This window comes from Salmo salar, chromosome 23 (genome assembly GCF_965601325.2).
Source record: "Salmo salar chromosome 23, fSalSal1, whole genome shotgun sequence".
Taxonomy (NCBI): domain Eukaryota; kingdom Metazoa; phylum Chordata; class Actinopteri; order Salmoniformes; family Salmonidae; genus Salmo; species Salmo salar.
The window spans coordinates 45,782,118-45,800,665 of NC_138313.1; the positions used below are offsets into that span (position 1 = coordinate 45,782,118).

The window sequence follows — 18,548 nt, forward strand, 5'->3', positions numbered from 1 at the left end:
AAAAGGTAGCCCTATTTGGTAAACTACCAAGTCCATATTATGGCAAGAACAGCTCAAATAAGCAAAGAGAAACAACAGTCCATCATTACTTTAAGACATGAAGGTCAGTCAATACGGAACATTTCAAGAACTTTGAAAGTTTCTTCAAGTGCTGTCGCAAAATCATCAAGCGCTATGATGAAACTGGATCTCATGAGGACCACCACAGGAAAGGAAGACCCAGAAGTTACCTCTACTGCATAGGATAAGTTCATTGAGGCATGAGACCCAGTATGAGACAAAGGGTGGCTACTTTGTAAAATCTGAAATTTAAAATATATTTTGAGTTGTTTAACACTTTTTTTGGGGTTCCTACATGATTCCATATGTGTTATTTCATAGTTTTGATATCTTCACTATTATCCTACAATGTAGAAAATAGTCAAAATAAAGAAAAACCCTTGAATGAGTAGGTGTGTACAAACTTTTGACTGGTACTGTATGTAGTGCCCTAGTATAGGTATTCGGACACAGACAGTATCTCCCATTTCTGCTACCACCATTAACCATATCAAACCATATCAATTAACCATATCAAAAGAAGTTTAAGATTCAAGACATGAGGATAACAATTGTTTTATAAAGATATTTATTACACAATTGTAATTTTATTGAGTAAATGTTTACAGTAGTTATGCACATGATACAAACAATTGTTTATACATTTTAATGACATGGTTTTAAAAACAACTAGAAATTGTAGTTTTACAACAAGAAAATAAGTAAAAAAATGCACAGACTAGTGTTCAAAAATGTAGTCTAGTGTAGCAGTACTGTATTACAGTTGTGGGATAGTAGCCTTTAAACAGAAAAAGTATCGACTATTCTAGCAGTAGTAGTACCTGGTCCCATATCTGTTTGTACTGTCTTGGTAACTCATGTATTTACATTTATATGGTCAGTGCTAGGTGTGTCTCATCGGTTGGGCATGGTCAGGCTGTGTTCGTCCTCCACCAGTTAGGTCAGTGTGGTTGGTGTTGGTTGTGGTCAGGTCAGTTTGGTCAGTGTTGGTTGTGGTCAGGTTATTGAACCAGCAACCAGCCACTGGTTATGGTCAGAGTTAAAAGTCAGTGTTGGTTGTGGTCATTCTCCTCCACCGACCAGGTCAGTGGATATGGTCAGTGGTGGCTGGTTGTGGTCAGTGGAGGCTGGTGGCTGGTTGTGGTCAGTGGAGGCTAGTGGCTGGTTGTGGTCAGTGGTGGCTGGTTGTGGTCAGTGGTGGCTGGTTGTGGTCAGTGGAGGCTGGTTGTGGTCAGTGGAGGCTGGTGGCTGGTTGTGGTCAGTGGAGGCTAGTGGCTGGTTGTGGTCAGTGGTGGCTGGTTGTGGTCAGTGGAGGCTGGTGGCTGGTTGTGGTCAGTGGAGGCTGGTGGCTGGTTGTGGTCAGTGGTGGCTGGTTGTGGTCAGTGGAGGCTGGTTGTGGTCAGTGGAGGCTGGTTGTAGTCAGTGGTGCCTGGTTGTGGTCAGTGGAGGCTGGTGGCTGCTTGTGGTCAGTGGAGGCTAGTGGCTGGTTGTGGTCAGTGGTGGTTGGTTGTGATCAGTGGTGGCTGGTTGTGGTCAGTGGTGGCTGGTTGTGGTCAGTGGAGGCTGGTTGTAGTCAGTGGAGGCTGGTGGCTGGTTGTGGTTAGTGGAGGCTGGTTGTGGTCAGTGGAGGCTGGTTGTGGTCAGTGGTGGCTGGTGATCGGTTGTGGTCAGTGGAGGCTGGTTGTGGTCAGTGGAGGCAAGTTGTGGTCAATGGAGGCTGGTGGCTGGTTGTGGTCAGTGGAGTCTGGTTGTGGTCAGTGGTGGCTGGTGACCGGTTGTGGTTAGTGGTGGCTGGTTGGGGTCAGTAGAGGCTGGTTGTGGTCAGTGGTGCCTGGTTGTGGTCAGTGGAGGCTGGTGGCTGGTTGTGGTCAGTGGAGGCTAGTGGCTGGTTGTGGTCAGTGGTGGCTGGTTGTGGTCAGTGGAGGCTGGTGGCTGGTTGTGGTCAGTGGTGGCTGGTTGTGGTCAGTGGAGGCTGGTTGTGGTCAGTGAAGGCTGGTTGTGGTCAGTGAAGGCTGGTTGTGGTCAGTGGAGGCTGGTGGCTGGTTGTGGTCAGTGGAGGCTGGTGGCTGGTTGTGGTCAGTGGAGGCTGGTTGTGGTCAGTGGTGGCTGGTGATCGGTTGTGGTCAGTGGAGGCTGGTTGTGGTCAGTGGAGGCAGGTTGTGGTCAATGGAGGCTGGTGGCTGGTTGTGGTCAGTGGAGTCTGGTTGTGGTCAGTGGTGGCTGGTGACCGGTTGTGGTTAGTGGTGGCTGGTTGGGGTCAGTAGAGGCTGGTTGTGGTCAGTGGTGCCTGGTTGTGGTCAGTGGTGGCTAGTTGTGGTCAGTGGAGGCTGGTTGTGGTCAGTGGAGGATGGTTGTGGTCAGTGGAGGCTGGTGGCTGGTTGTGGTCAGTGGTGGCTGGTTGTGGTCAGTGGAGGCTGGTGGCTGGTTGTGGTCAGTGGAGGCTGGTGGTTGGTTGTGGTCAGTGGAGAGTGGTTGTGGTCAGTGGAGGCTGGTGGCTGGTTGTGGTCAGTGGTGGCTGGTGGCTGGTTGTGGTCAGTGGAGGCTGGTTGTGGTCATTGGAGGCTGGTTGTGGTCAGTGGTGGCTGGTTGTGGTCAGTGGCGGCAGGTTGTGGTCAGTAGAGGCTGCTTGTCATTCTGGGTGTGAGCCTCATGGTCAGGCTGTGTTCATGTTTATTCTCAACAGGTTGCTGTGACAGGTTATATTTGTTGTAGGGGTCAGTAGTGATTGTGGTGGTGGTCAGTAGTGGTTGTTGTCAGTAGTGATTGTGGTCAGTAGTGATTGTGGTCAGTAGTGATTGTGGTCAGTGGTGGTTGTTGTCAGTGGTGGTTGTTGTCAGTAGTGGTTGTGGTCAGTAGTGATTGTGGTCAGTAGTGATTGTGGTCAGTAGTGGTTGTGGTCAGTAGTGGTTGTGGTCAGTAGTGATTGTGGTCAGTAGTGGTTGTGGTCAGTAGTGGTTGTGGTTATGTTGTGGTCATCTGTCTTGGTATGAACCTCATTGCCAGACTGTGTTCATCCTCCACGGGTTGCTGTGACAGGTTGTTTGTCTGCCTGATGCTGCTCAGTGTGTTGCCATGACGAGGACACACCGTGTACCGCGACAACAGCGTCACCAGGACAGCCTTCATCATCATCATGGCGATGTGTTTACCCACACAGGAGCGGGGGCCACAGCCGAACGGCTGGAAAAAACGACTGGGCACCTGATGGAAAGAGGAGAGGTCAAACATAGCCTGGTACCAGATTGGTTTGTGCTGTCTTGTCAACTCCTACGGTCGTTATAATGTTCGGCATGAATCAAATGAGTTGGCAAGACGACACAAACAGATCTGGAACCAGGTAAACCACACGCTACTTCTGAATAATTTCACAGACTTGTCCATCAATTATGACAACACATCAGTTTGCAATACAATGCTTTTAAGCAATTAGGACCACCCCAACTCCCACTTACAGTTTTATCAAAGTTTTCCAAGCTGAATTCGTTGGGTTTGGGGAAGAACTCAGTTTTGTGCATGAGCCCTATGTTGAGGATGATGTTGGTTCCCTTGGAAACCTTAGTCCCATCAATGATGTCATCTTCCAGCGCCTTCCTCATGGTGAAGTCTACCACAGGATGGAACCTCATGGACTCATTGATAAAACTCTGCAGCACTCTGAAGTTCTGGAAGTCAACTGTCATTACATCCTTCTCTCCTGTGGATAGAAGTGAACAGGAGATTGTCAGCATGTTGTGCCTAAAATATATAATTTGTCATCTGTGAGATATTTGTCTCAGTTATTAGTCAAGGGTGGCTCAGTGAGTAAGAGTATGGTGCCAGCAAGATTGTGGGTTCAAGTCCCGCAGAGATCATTAACACATACTAAAAACAGATGCACTCACGGTACTGTAAGTTGCTGTCGCTTTGGATAAAATCGTCTGCTATGTGGCATATATCATATATTATTAGAAATTCCACCTAATTGTTGAAACCCCCTTTATTTGAAAGGTGTGATCATAGTCACCTATGAGAGTGCTGATCTCCTCTACAATCCTCATCTCCACCTCAGGGTTCTGCTTCAGCAGCATGAGCATGAAGAACAGACTGATGGACAGAGTGTCTGGGGCTGCTATCACCATCTCCAACACACACTGTCTCACGTCGTCCGCCGACAGCTCTCCATGGTTCTGGTCAACACACACGCACGCACGCACGCACGCACACCACACACACACACACACACACACACACACACACACACACAGAGAGAGTATAAGATCGACAGGTTTCTCTTAGTGACACCCTATACAATGATATGATTGATGTATGATCAGCAGAACAGACCTGGGCAAAGATGAGTTCTGAGGTGAAGTCAATATCATCATCCAGTTTTTCAGATTCACTGATAATTCTTCTTTTGGTTTCAATAAGGCTTTCCATCACGTCCTGTAGATCCTTGCTAGAAACACTTGATTAAAACTATACACCTTCATTTACGCAAACCCCCCGAAGAGTGACCACCACCAATGTAAACATTAGAGACATTGGAGACTTTAAGTGCATGTGTGAACTTACGCTGCTTGTTGGTGCCTCTTGTACATCCATCCACATTTGAAGAAGATATCAGGCTTGATCAGAACCGTTTGCCAGGTGTCAAAGTAGTGTTGAATCTTCAATAGCAGCTCTTTCTCTGAGTTACATAAAGTACAAGGCACACAGTCAAAGCTTGGCATAATTCAATGTGTTAAGGATGTCCATTTACAATACATTGAAAGTAGTGAGTCATTTAGCAGACGCTCTTATCCAGAGCCAATTACAGTAGTGAGTCATTTAGCAGACTCTCTTATCCAGAGCCACTTACAGTAGTGAGTCATTTAGCAGACGCTCTTATCCAGAGCCACTTACAGTAGTGAGTTATTTAGCAGACTCTCTTATCCAGAGCCACTTACAGTTAATGTATTCATCTTAAGATAGCCAGGTGGGACAACCACATATCACAGTCATAGTATGTACACTTTTCCTCAATAAAGTAGCTATCAGCAAATTCAGAGCTAGTAAAGGGGTGGGGGGGATTGATGTGAGAAGGGGGTGGGGTGGGGTGGGGGGGGTGGTGTGGTATTATTTAAGATACTCTGTGAAGGGGTAGGGTTTCAGATGTTTCCGGAAGATGGGAAGGGACTCTGCTGTCCTAGCTTCAGGGGGAAGCTGGTTCCACCATTGGGGTGCCAGGACAGAGAAGAGACGTCCCCACATGCATATAGGCACATCCACACAGACAAACCCCTCCCCCCGCACACACACCCAGCCACTGACCATTGAGAGGCACCCTGAGGAACAGTTTGTTAGAAATGTCCACTACGATGCATCTCAGCAGGTTGAGAACATCTACGTGTCCAGAGGGGTCAGTCATCTCCTGCAGACGCTCCAGGTGCCTGTCTGTAGCACTCACACAGATCCCCACTGTCCTCTGCAGACCAGGCCCTGTCAGAGCTGACACACACCACACCAAGGATGGGCTCAATTCCATTTCAATTCAGACAATTCAGGAAGAATTCCATTGACTGAATTGAAATCACCCTGAACAATTAATAAAATGGCCACCGGACTATTTACATTAAATAGTAACTGCAAAACACCAGTCTGAATGTCAACAGTGAAGAGGCGTCTCCGGGATGCTGGCCTTCTAGGCAGAGTTGCAAAGAAAAAGCCATATCTCAGACTGGCCAATAAAAATAAAAGATTAAAATGGGCAAAAGAACACAGACACTGGACAGAGGAACTCTGCCTAGAAGGACAGCATCCCAGAGTCGCCTCTTCACTGTTGACGTTGAGGCTGATATTTTACGGGTACTATTTAATGAAGCTGCCAGTTGAGGACTTGTGAGGCGTCTGTTTCTCAAACTAGACACTCTAATGTACTTGTCCTCACGCTCAGTTGTGCACCGGGGCCTCCCACTCCTCTTTCTATTCTGGTTAGAGCCAGTTTGCGCTGTTCTGTGAAAGGATTAGTATACAGTGCTGTACGAGATCTTCAGTTTCTTGGCAATTTCTCGCATGGAATAGCCTTCATTTCTCAGAACAAGAATTGACTCATGAGTTTCAGAAGAAAGTTCTTTGTTTCTGGACATTTTGAGCCTGTAATCAAACCCACAAATGCTGATGCTCCAGATACTCAACTAGTCTAAAGAAGGCCAGTTTCATTGCTTCTTTAATCTGTAAAATAGTTTTCAGCTGTGCTAACATAATTGCAAAAGGTTTTTTTAAATGATCAATTAGCTTTTTAAAATGATAAACTTGGATTAGCTAACACAACGTGCCATTGGAACACAGGAGTGATGGTTGCTGATAATGGGCTTCTGTACGCCTATGTAGATATTCCATAAAAATCAGCCGTTTCCAGCTACATTAGTCATTTACAACATTAACAATGTCTACACTGTATTTCTGATCAATTTGATGTTATTTTAATGGACAAAAAATGTGCTTTTCTTTCAAAAACAAGGACATTTCTAAGTGACCCCAAACTTTTGAACGGTAGTGTGTATATATATATATATATATATATATACACACAGTTGAAGTCGGAAGTTTACCTACACTTAGGTTGGAGTCATTAAAACTAGTTTTTCAACCACTCCACACATTTCTTTAAACAGCTTGGAAAATTCCAGAAAATGATGTCATGGCTTTAGAAGATTCTGATTAGCTATTTGACATCATCTGAGTCAATTGGAGGTGTACCTGTGGATGTACTTCAAGGTCTAACTTCAAACTCAGTGCTTCTTTGCTTGACATCATGGAAAAATCAAAAGAAATCAGCCAAGACATCAGAAAACAATTGTAGACCTCCTCAAGTCTGGTTCATCCGTGGCAGCAATTTCCAAATGCCTGAAGGTACCACGTTCACCTGTACAAACAATAGTACACAAGTATAAACACCATGGGACCACGTAGCTATCATACCACTCAGGAAGGAGGTGCGTTGTGTCTACGAGAGATGAACGTACTTTGGTGAGAAAAGTACAAATCAATCCCAGAACAACAGCAAAATACCTTGTGAAGATGCTGGAGGAAATTGGTACAAAAATATCTATATCCACAGTAAAACGAGTCATATATCGACATAACCTGAAAGGCCACGCAGAAGAAGCCACTGCTCCAAAACTGCCATAAAAAAGCCAGACTATGGTTTGCAACTGCACATGGGGACAAAGATCGTTATTTTTGGAGAAATGTCCAATGGTCTGATGAAACAATAATAGAACTGTTTGGGCATAATGACCCTCGTTATGTTTGGAGGAGAAAGGGGGAGGATTGCCAGCCAAAGAACACCATCCCAACCGTGAAGCACGGGGGTGGCAGCATCATGTTGTGGGGGTGCTTTGCTGCAGGAGGGACTGGTGCACTTCACAAAATAGATGGCATCATGAGGGAGGGACATTTTGTGGATATATGGAAGCAATATCTCAACATCAGTCAGGAAGTTAACTTCACTAGGGTAGGGGGCAGCATTCGGAATTTTCGATGAAAAGCGTGCCCATAGTAAACTGCCTGCTACTCAGGCCTAGAAGCTAGGATATGCATATAATTGGTCGATTTGGATAGAAAACACTCAAGTTTCCAAAACTGTTAAAATAATGTCTGTGAGTACAGTGAGGGAAAAAAGTATTTGATCCCCTGCTGATTTTGTACGTTTGCCCACTAACAAAGAAATGATCAGTCTATAATTTTAATGGTAGGTTTATTTGAACAGTGAGAGACAGAATAACAACAAAAAAATCCAGAAAAACGCACGTCAAAAATTTTATAAAATGATTTGCATTTTGAATTCTCAGCTGCAAGGTCAGTAATCTTTATTCATTAGTTTGGGGTTAAATTCTAAACTTACTAAAAATGGACTTAGAATGGACTGGATTAAATTCCTATAAAGCATTGGTCAAGATAAATGTGAGGGAGGATTTTAACTGTTAACCTGTTGGGGCTAGGGGGCAGTATTTGCACAGCTGGATAAAAAAACGTACCCGATTTAAACTGGTTACTACTCTTGCCCAGAAACGAGAATATGCATATAATTAGTAGATTTGGATAGAAAACATTCTAAAGTTTCTAAAACTGTTTGAATGGTGTCTGTGAGTATAACAGAACTCATATGGCAGGCCAAAACCTGAGAAGATTCCATACAGGAAGTGCCCTGTCTGACACTTTGTTGTCCTTCTGTTGCATCTCTATTGACATTACAGCATCTGTGCTGTAACGTGACACTTTCTAAGGCTTCCATTGGCTCTCTAAAGGCGCCAGAAAGTGTAATGGGGTGTCTGCAGTCTCTGGGCTAAGTACAGCAGCTCTGTTTGTGAGTGGTCAGGCTGGGAACAGTGACACTGGAGATGCGCTTTCATGAGGATTCTCAATTTTTTTCTTTCAGCCTTTGAATGAATGCAATGTCGCCCGGTTGGAATATTATCGCTATTTTAAGAGAAAAATCGCATAAAAATAGATTTTAACCTCTATGGGCTAGGTGGGACGCTAGCGTGCCACCCGTGGTGCACTCCATCAACAGCAGGTGCATTTCAAGAGCGGCAAATTTGAATCCAAATAAATGTCAAAATTCACATTTTTCAAAAATACAACTATTTTACACCATTTGAAAGATAAACATCTTAATCTAACCACGTTTTACGATTTCAAAAAGGTTTTACGGCGAAAGCATAAATTTAGAGTATGTTAGGACAGTACATTTACAAGAGTTGTGTGTAATGTTTTGTCAAGTCAAAGACAGGGTCACCAAAACCATAAAACCAGCTAAAATGATGCACTAACCTTTTACAATCTCCATCAGATGACACTCCTAGGACATTATGTTAGACAATGCATGCATTTTTAGTTCTATCAAGTTCATATTTATATCCAAAAACAGCGTTTTACTATGGCATTGATGTTGAGGAAATCGTTTCCCTCCAATAACCGGCAGTCAAGTCAGCGTCACAAATTAAATAATTAAAATTAGAAAACATTGGTAAAATATTATATTGTCATTTAAAGAATTATAGATTTACATCTCTTGAACGCAATCAACTTGCCAGATTTAAAAATAACCTTACTGGGAAATCACACTTTGCAATAATCTGAGCACTGCGCCCAGAAAAATACGCGTTGCGATACAGACTAGACGTCATGTTGGGGAGATCTAAAATCGAAAATACTATGTAAATAATCCATTACCTTTGATTCTCTTCATCAGATGTCACTTCCAGGTATCACAGGTCCATAACGAATGTAGTTTTGTTCAAAAAAGCTCATCATTTATGTCCAAAAATCTCCGTCTTGTTCGCACATGATCTAAGCCAGCCGGACTTCTCGTCATGAACGAGGGGAAAAAATATATTTCCGTTCGTTCAAACATGTCAAACGTTGTATAGCATAAATCATTAGGGCCTTTTTTAACCAGAACATGAATAATATTCAAGGTGGACGAATGCATACTCTTTTATAGCGTATTGGAACGAGGGTACCCAACATGAACTCGCGCGCCAGGTGTCTAATGGGACATCATCGTTCCATGGCTCTTGTTCGGTCAGATCTCCCTCCAGAAGACTCAAAACACTTTGTAAAGGCTGGTGACATCTAGTGGAAGCAATAGGAAGTGCCAAAATATTCCTAAACCCCTGTGTTTTTCAATGGGATAGGTTTAAAGTCAATACAACACATCAGGTATCCACTTCCTGTCAGAAAATGTCTCAGGGTTTTGCCTGCCAAATGAGTTCTGTTATACTCACAGACACCATTCAAACAGTTTTAGAAACTTTAGAGTGTTTTCTATCCATATATAATAAGTATATGCATATTCTAGTTACTGGGTAGGATTAGTAACCAGATTAAATCGGGTACATTTTTTTTATCCAGACGTGCAAATGCTGCCCCCTAGCCCTAACAGGTTAAACAGCGTTTGACATGCTTCGAAGTACGGTAATGGAATATTTTGAATTTTGTCTCACGAAATGTGCTCGCGCGTCACCCTTCGGATACTGACCTGAACGCACGAACAAAACGAAGCTATTTGAATATAACTATGGATTATTTGGAACCAAAACCATTTGTTGTTGAAGTAGAAGTCCTGGGAGTGCATTCTGACGAAGAACAGCAAAGGTAATCCAATTGTTCTTATAGTAAATCTGAGTTTGGTGAGGGCCAAACTTGGTGGGTGTCAAATTAGCTAGCCGTGATGGCCGGGCTATGTACTCAGAATATTACAAAATGTGCTTTCACCGAAAAGCTATTTTAAAATCTGACACCGCGATTGCATAAAGGAGTTCTGTATCTATAATTCTTAAAATAATTGTTATGTATTTTGTGAACGTTAATCGTGAGTAATTTAGTAAATTCACTGGAAGTTTGCGGTGGGTATGCTAGTTCTGAACATCACATGCTAATGTAAAAAGCTGGTTTTTGATATAAATATGAACTTGATTGAACAAAACATGCATGTATTGTATAACATAATGTCCTAGGAGTGTCATCTGATGAAGATCATCAAAGGTTAGTGCTGCATTTAGCTGTGGTTTTGGTTTTTGTGACATATATGCTTGCTTTGAAAATGGCTGTGTGATTATTTTTGGCAGGGTACTCTCCTGACATAATCTAATGTTTTGCTTTCGCTGTAAAGCCTTTTTGAAATCGGACAATGTGGTTAGATTAATGAGAGTCTTGTCTTTAAAATGGTGTAAAATAGTCATATGTTTGAGAAATTGAAGTTATAGCATTTTTGAGGTATTTGTATTTCGCGCCACGCGATTCCACTGGCTCTTGACTAGGTGGGACGCAAACGTCCCACCTTGCCCAGGGAGGTTAAAAGGGGAATGAAAGCTTAGTTGGTTTCAGGACCTAAGGTGTTAGACACTGAACCATTGCCCAGAAATTATTCGGCAGAGCAGACCAAAATACTAGCATTAACTAGAGCTGGCGTAATAAGAAAGGAGAGAAAAGTTACTATTTACACAGACAAGCACATAGGCATTTAAAACCATACAAAGCAGCACAGATAAATCTTAAAGAAGATAAGACACTTGACAGAGAATTGTTACAGGATAGCCAAGAAAGAATGCCCCAGTGAGAATTGGACATGTGGAAAATGAAAAGGGCAATCCTACAAGAGAAGGTCTGACAGGATAATTTACTAATCTTGCCAAAGACACTGTTTAGATATGCGGCAATATTGACACATGGGCGGAGCCAGGTGTCAACAGGGAGGAAGGATGGTAGAGCAGGTAAGGAAACACTGCAGGTTAGGAAAGACTTAGTGGCCTAGAGGATAATTACTTAAAAAAAATGTGTAGAATATCCATTCCAACATTTGGAAATGGACCTTATTGAACTATTCCGAATTGAGGGGAAGAAGTGGTGTTTAACAATAATAGATAAGTATAGCAAATGGGTAGAAGCGTAACCAACTTACTTAGTGGACACAATTATGGTAGCTAAAATATGAGGTCAAGATATTATCCCTAGAGTGGTTTACTAGGATCTATCTCTTTAAATGATGAATTACATTCAGCTAATCAGGTAGAACAAATAGAATGCCAGAGTTAGAGAGACAAGAACAGGTAGACATAGAAGTTGAATATATACTAACAGACACACGAGAAGACTGTTTGTTAACCAAAACCGTATGTCCAAGATTTTGTGTCCAACATGTGAATTATAGAATAAGGAGTCAAAGAAGATCAAGATGTAGGATTTAAGGTAAACATTAAACAATTCCCTAGGAAAGCAAATAACTTTACAGGGATTGGGTTGGCCAGATTGAAGTACTCGGCCAAACCACCTCGGTTCATTTTAACTGCTGATGAGTACCAGTGTTATAGATACAAGAATGGCACCGAGAACTTAGATGATTTTAAGGGCTGAAAGGTAATCGTTAATGTGACTGACTTAGGTTTAGAAGTACAGGACAAAATTCTTAACCTCACAGCACCTATAACTGATGTAGGGTGGGCTAGTACCAGCAAAGGACGCATACGACAGAAACTACCAAAAAGGGTGGTTAGGAACTTGCGCCCTGGGGTTATTGGACCAACCAGTTCGAGTTAGTCATCAGAGGCCAGCTATAGGAGGCTAAAGTAGGCACAGGAGGAGTTTTGACCAGGATGGGAGTTGCTTTGTCTAGATGGATGCTATTGGCATCCTCAGAGAAGTTCCAGATGAATACAAAGCTATGAATCAAATAGGTGAAGGCTTTACCACTATTTTGGTGGTTGACAATAAATAAAAATGTGGATTGGATTAATGACATCTATTATAATCAACAGAGATTCATGAATGAAACCGGAGATGCAGTAAAGGGGTTCTCTGACCAATTATCCGCCACCCCCCTCATGACCTGGTAAAATAGACTAACTCTCGATATGTTATTGGCAGAAAAGGGCAGGGTAGGTAGAATGATTGGGTTTCATTGCTGCATGTACATTCCTGATAACACAGCTTTAGATAGATTAGTGACTAAGGCCCTGGCAGGTCTAAACAATTTGGCTCAAGAGTTAGCAGAAAACTCTGGGGTGGACACTGCACTCACGGGGTGGTTCGATAGTACCTTTGGGAAATGAAAGAATGTTGTAATCACTGTATTATGGGCTGCTTTCACCTGTATGAGTGTGTTAGTACTGTGTGGATGTTGTCTTGTCCCATGTGGGAGAGGTTTAATCACCAGAACTCCAGAGAGATCGATGATGCAGCAGATGGTGAGATATGGACCGATTCCGAGCTCCGACCAGTGGGAGGACGAATACAGGCCTCCAGACCTGGGAGATGGCTCCGTTTCTTTTAACCACGAGGAGCCAATGTTTAATGAGACCATTTTCAATGTTTAGATGGACTGTTCCTTTCATGATAATTATGATGAAAATCCTGAAACGAAGTGTCATAATTGGAGATAGGCCCAGGACAGTCATTGATGAGTAACGGATGTATATACATGTATTGGTTTGGTTAATCCTTGTATCACAATTATGTTTCCATATAGCATTTGATAATCAATGTGAATTATTTTGTCATTTAAGGGTGGAATGATAAGGAAATTATATAATAAAGGTAAATTAATAAAGAATCCCTCCCTGAAACGTAACGGATTAGTAATTAGTAGATATGTAGCGTGTGTGATGAATAATTAACCTCTATGGGCTTGGAGAGAGCGCTTCCTGTTGGAATCTTCTCAGGTTTTGGCCTGCCAAATGAGTTCTGTTATACTCACAGACACCATTCAAACAGTTTTAGAAACTTTAGAGTGTTTTCTATCCAAATCAAGCAATTATATGCATATTCTAGTTACTGGGCAGGAGTAGTAACCAGATTAAATCGGGTACGTTTTTTATCCGGCCGTGCAAATACTGCCCCCTGTCCCCAACAGGTTAAAGTACTGAACGTAAGTCCCATAAGGTCTAGTAGAAGAGAAATGTGTGTGTGTTAGTGGGCCTAAGGGAACTGTAGACATGTGTGTGTGACCCGACCTGAAGAGGCTTGGAAGAAACAGACAGTAACCTTCAAGGTCCCCCTAATCTCGGGGGAAAGGAACAGGCAGCGCTGGATAGTGATTAACAGTGGTGAGAAGTCCGGGGAGGGATACTATTCACCTACTGTTCGTGTGTATGGATGTGCGTAGGATATCTACTGTTTGTGTGGAGGTATGTGCGTAAGCGGGGAGGGAGCATAAAATGAACTTCTTTGTGTAATGTACTTCAGAACGTTCTCTGAATAAACTGTACAGACCTTTTGCAGAAAGCTGAGTCCTTGCCTAATTATTCTTTACCCAGTGTCTTACAAACCTTGGGGATTAGTCAAGGCTTATTGATTGTTAATTATTATCATTGGGATTTGAAAATTCCTGTGACAATATGGCAGGCGAAAACCTGAGAAAAATCCATCCAGAAAGTACTATTATTTTGAAAGGCTGTTTTTCCATCGAAAGCCTATCCACCATACAAAGACTTAGGACCCAGTTCACAATCTTTATGGCTTCTTCTACATGTGGTCAGTCTTTAGGCATTGTTTCAGGCTTTTACTCTGAAAATGAGGGAGATACAGCACTTTCAATGAGTGGACAGTGGAAATTTCCAGACATGACTCCAGCGCGTGATTGGGAGTGCGCCTTTCTTGTTTCTCCTTTTCTATTGACGAAGCTTTTGTCCGGTTGAAATATTATTGATTATTTATGACAAAAACAACCTGAGGATTGATTTTAAACATCGTTTGACATGTTTCTACAAACTTTTATTGTACTTTTTAGATTTTTTGTCTGTCTGTTGTGACCGCGCTTTGTTCCAATGAATTGTTGAACAAAACGCACCAATAAAACAGAGGTTTTTGGACATAAAGAGGGACTTATCGAACAAAACGAACATTTATTGTGTAACATGGAGTCTTCGGAGTGCAACCATATGAAGATCATCAAAGGTAAGTGATACATTTTATCGCTATTTCTGACTTTTGTTACTCCTCTTCTTGGCTGCTAACTGTTTGTAATGATTTGTCTTCTGGGCGCTGTTCTCAGATAATCGCATGGTTTGCTTTTGCTGTAAAGCCTTTTTGAAATCTGACACAGCGGTTGGATTAACAAAACGTTTATCTTTAAGCTGGTGTATAACATTTGTATCTTTTATGTATGTTTATTATGAGAATTTCTGTTTTGTTGAGTTTCACGTTCTGCAATTTCACCGGATGTTGTTTGAGACAGTGGATTATTGAACAAAACGTGCTAACAAAACGGAGGTTTTTGGATATAAACATGGACTTTATCGAACAAAACAAACATTTATTGAGTAAATGGGAGTCTTGTGAGTGCAAACATATGAAGCTCATCAAAGGTAAGTGATGCATTTTATCACTATTTCTGATTTGTGTTACTCCTCTACTTGGCTTGTTACTGTTTGTAATGATTTGTCTGCTGGGCGCTGTTCTCAGATAATCGCATGGTTTGCTTTCGTCGTAAAGCCTTTTTGAAATCTGACACCGTGGTTGGATTAACAAGAAGTTTATCTTTAAACCCATGTATAACACTTGTATGTTTCATGAATTTTTATAATGAGTATTTCTGTTTTTGAATTTGTCGCTCTGCAATTTCACTGGACGCTAGCATCCCAAACCCCCTACTGAGGTTCAAGCTTGGTCGCAAATGGGTCTTCCAAATGAACAATAACCCCAAGCATACTTCCAAAGTTGTGGCAAAATGGCTTAAGGACAACAAAGTCAAGGTATTCAAATGGCCATCACAAAGCCCTGACCTCAATCCCATAGAACATTTGTGGGCAGAACTGAAAAAGCGTGTGCGCAAGGAGGTCTACAAACCTTACTCAGTTACACCAGCTCTGTCAAGAGGAATGGGCCAAAATTCATCCAACTTATTGTGGGAAGCTTGTGGAAGGCTACCCGAAACTTTTGACCCAAGCTAAACAATTTAAAGGCAATGCTACCAAATACTAATCGAGTGTATGTAAACTTCTGACCCACTAGGAATGTGATGAAAGAAATAAAATCTGAAATAAATCATTCTCTCTAATATTACTCTGACATTTCACATTCTCAAAATAAAGTGGTGATCCTAACTGACCTAAGACAGGGAATTTTTACTAGGATTAAATGTCAGGAATTGCGAAAAACTGAGTTTAAATGTATTTGGCTAAGGTGTATGTAAACTTCCGACTTCAACTGTATACAGTGCATGTACAAATTACCTCGACTAACCTGTACCCCCACACATTGACTCTGTACCGGTACCCCCTGTATATAGCCTCATTATTGTTATTTTATTGTGTTACTTTGTATTATTTTTTACTTTAGTTTATTTGGTAAAACATTTTGTAACTCTTTCTTTAACTGCATTGTTGGTTAAGGGCTTATAAGTAAGCATTTCACGGTAAGGTCTACACCTCTTGTATTCGGTGCATGTGACTAATAAAGTTTGATTTGAAATGGAATTGATCCCAACCCTGCACCAGACCAGAACATAAACTAATTTGATATCTAGTAAGAGTGAGTTAGTGTTAGTGAGTTAGATAATCATGTTAAATAAACATAAAGTCTCTGTCGTATACCTTTCACAAAATATGTCCTCACTTTTTTCCAGAGTGGGATGTCGCTGTTGAAGATGATACCTCTCCCATCCATCCCGATACACTGCAGTCCCTGTTTACTGGCGAACCGGGCTGTGTAGTGGGCACTCTTCAGGACATGGTAGACAGCAGAGGACCTGCAGCAAGAGTGAGAGACCAAGAGTATAATAAGTAGAGAGTCTCAAAGGAGTAGTGCTGATCTTGGATCAGTTTTTACTTTTCAATTATAATAAATGGACATGGGAGGTAGCTGATCTTAGAATCTCTTCCCGTTGATCCAGAAATTACTTGCTAAGAATGAGAGTCTCTTCTCCGTTGATCCAGACCCGAACCATACTCCCATATCTCTTGTTGTAGTAATTACAGGCTGTTCCTATCCCGCTCCAGATGAACCTAGAGTAGGACAGGATTGGACCCAGACCAGCCCAGAAGAAAGGACCTGCCATAGAGGTACGTACAGTAGAGACGCAGGTTAGTACAGGATTGCTACTTGCCACCTTCTTACAGTAATAACCGTTATATTAGATGAATAGCCAATGTCTTTCTAGTTAACTATTGGCTATCAACTTTTATGAGATATTAGAGATACAATTCCAAAATGTATTAAACCTCAAAAGGTTTAATCTTCAAATGATCAAACAAAAAGACATTATGACATTTCATATTACACGGTAGTGATAGTTGTTAGACGGAGAGAGAGTGGCTGTGTTTTCCCCGTAGACACATTCACACATCATTCATACATCATTGGTCTTACCTGGTATGTGTGAGGTATTAGTGAGGCACCAGGTCGTGATGAGCAGGAGAGAGAGCAGCAGCAGCAGCAGCAGGGCTTCAGACATGCTAGTGTCGTCCACTATACTGGTAGCCATTACAGTGAGGAGGTCTGGAGGCTGCTGTGTTATGATGACAGCTGGAGCACTCTGCTATTAATTATTCTCCTTCCAAGTATTATCTCCCCAGGGAAAAGGTCTTCTGACTTACTTCAAGGAGACTACCTGGTTAAATATTTTAAAAGTAAATCATGTCCCACTGGTTTGCACCTCACCGAAGTAGGTGTCGCTTATCTATTGGGACAGCCGAAGAAAAAAGGCTTCTAAGAGACTACTGTATATGTATTGAATCACCCTGAATTTCCAGAACCAAATTACACCCTATTCCCTATGTAGTGTACACTTTTTTTTAATACCAGAGCCCTATAGGTCCTGGTTAAAAGTAGTGCACTAAATAGGGAATAGGGTGCCATTTGGGACGTAGACAGGGGGATTCAAATTGTCAAAACAAAATAGGGAAGCATTAAACTCCGTGACAACCCTTGCTCTCTTTTCATCCCCTTTTTAATATTTCTCCTGTCCTTGCCCTATGGGGTTGGTACAACATGTGAACACGGTAACAAGGTCACCATAACACACCCACGGAAAGCTTTTCAAGTTGACCAGTTGTACTATTGCATGAACAGTTCCAGATGTCTTACCAAGGCTAGAGTTATTAAATTAGACATCAACGATATTGTATTAGAACCTTCTGAAACCAGAGGGAAGGCTGAGGTGTTTGTCATTTTATCAGAATGTACTAATGCTGTTGTTTCTTTATATATTGAAGAAACTTGGTCAGCTTTGTTCTCGTCATCATCCCCTCTAGAAGTTTTTTTTGCTGTAACATTGTATAATACAGATTTTAATTATTTTTTATGTTTAAAATTGTACAAATTTCAATTATATTTCTTATTCTGTTATAGGCCTCTTTTCAAGAATATCCCTCTTGACACTTCTTCTTCCACAGAGAGAAAACAATTCCCTCCAGTTAATTAGACATACAGACAAAAAGTTCCCCCTATTTATAGAATTGTCATTATGTAGGAAAAGGATAATACTCACCGCTCTCATCCTGGACTGCCCCAGAGTAGTCTGCCTCTAGCCTGGCTACAGTTTGTGTCCGTCTCCTGTGTAGCCACTGCTGTGCCTCTGTTTCTTCTCCTGGTTGGTTTTAAAGATGATCAGCGTTCTTTTATCTGATAAATCCCAGGCATCCAAGCTTTTGAATATCAACTTACCGGTTGCTTGGTTACACTACCAATTTAGGCCCTCAAGGCCCTCTCACCAAAACACTGCCAAAGCAAAACAATAGAGCTATAGTGAAGGGCCTGGCTACCTTTTAACTGGAAAAGTATACCCCAAAAGGAACAAAAAAAGACTTAATGTTGGAGATTATAGAGTAGACCTGGTCTCTCAAGTATGACCGTAGGTCTTTCATTTTGATTGAAACAGGCTCACTTAACCTTCAACAGAAAGCAAACCACCGTATAATTCATCATCTGAAGAAAGAAATAAATTAAACAGGTCAGACTGACCCAGCTAATTTGAGGATAAGAATAGGGCTTTTATCCAGCAAACTTACAACAGAAGAAATGTTAAG

General features: G+C 41.9%; 1 protein-coding gene across 1 annotated transcript; it reads right to left on the reverse strand.

Moving 5' to 3' along the window:
• Nucleotides 1-2,971: 2,971 nt before the first annotated feature.
• cyp19a1b (cytochrome P450, family 19, subfamily A, polypeptide 1b) lies at nt 2,972-18,258 on the reverse strand. The gene is made up of 9 exons (XM_045706310.2): nt 16,891-18,258; nt 16,422-16,572; nt 16,116-16,270; nt 5,353-5,529; nt 4,615-4,729; nt 4,384-4,498; nt 4,064-4,226; nt 3,513-3,754; nt 2,972-3,261 (listed from the first exon to the last, which is right to left on the reverse strand). Exons 1-9 carry the CDS (start codon nt 17,003-17,005, stop codon nt 3,022-3,024), a joined length of 1,473 nt encoding a protein of 490 aa, XP_045562266.1. The 5' UTR covers nt 17,006-18,258; the 3' UTR covers nt 2,972-3,021.
• Nucleotides 18,259-18,548: the final 290 nt, after the last annotated feature.

Coding starts and splice junctions, on each gene's coding strand:
- cyp19a1b (XM_045706310.2), bottom strand. CDS start 17,005: ATGGCTACCAGTATAGTGGACGACACTAGCATGTCTGAAGCCCTGCTG. Junction 16,573..16,890: donor TAATACCTCACACATACCAG/GTAAGACCAATG, acceptor CCTCTATGGCAG/GTCCTTTCTTCTGGGCTGGT. Junction 4,227..4,383: donor CAGAACTCATCTTTGCCCAG/GTCTGTTCTGCT, acceptor TGTGTTGACCAG/AACCATGGAGAGCTGTCGGC.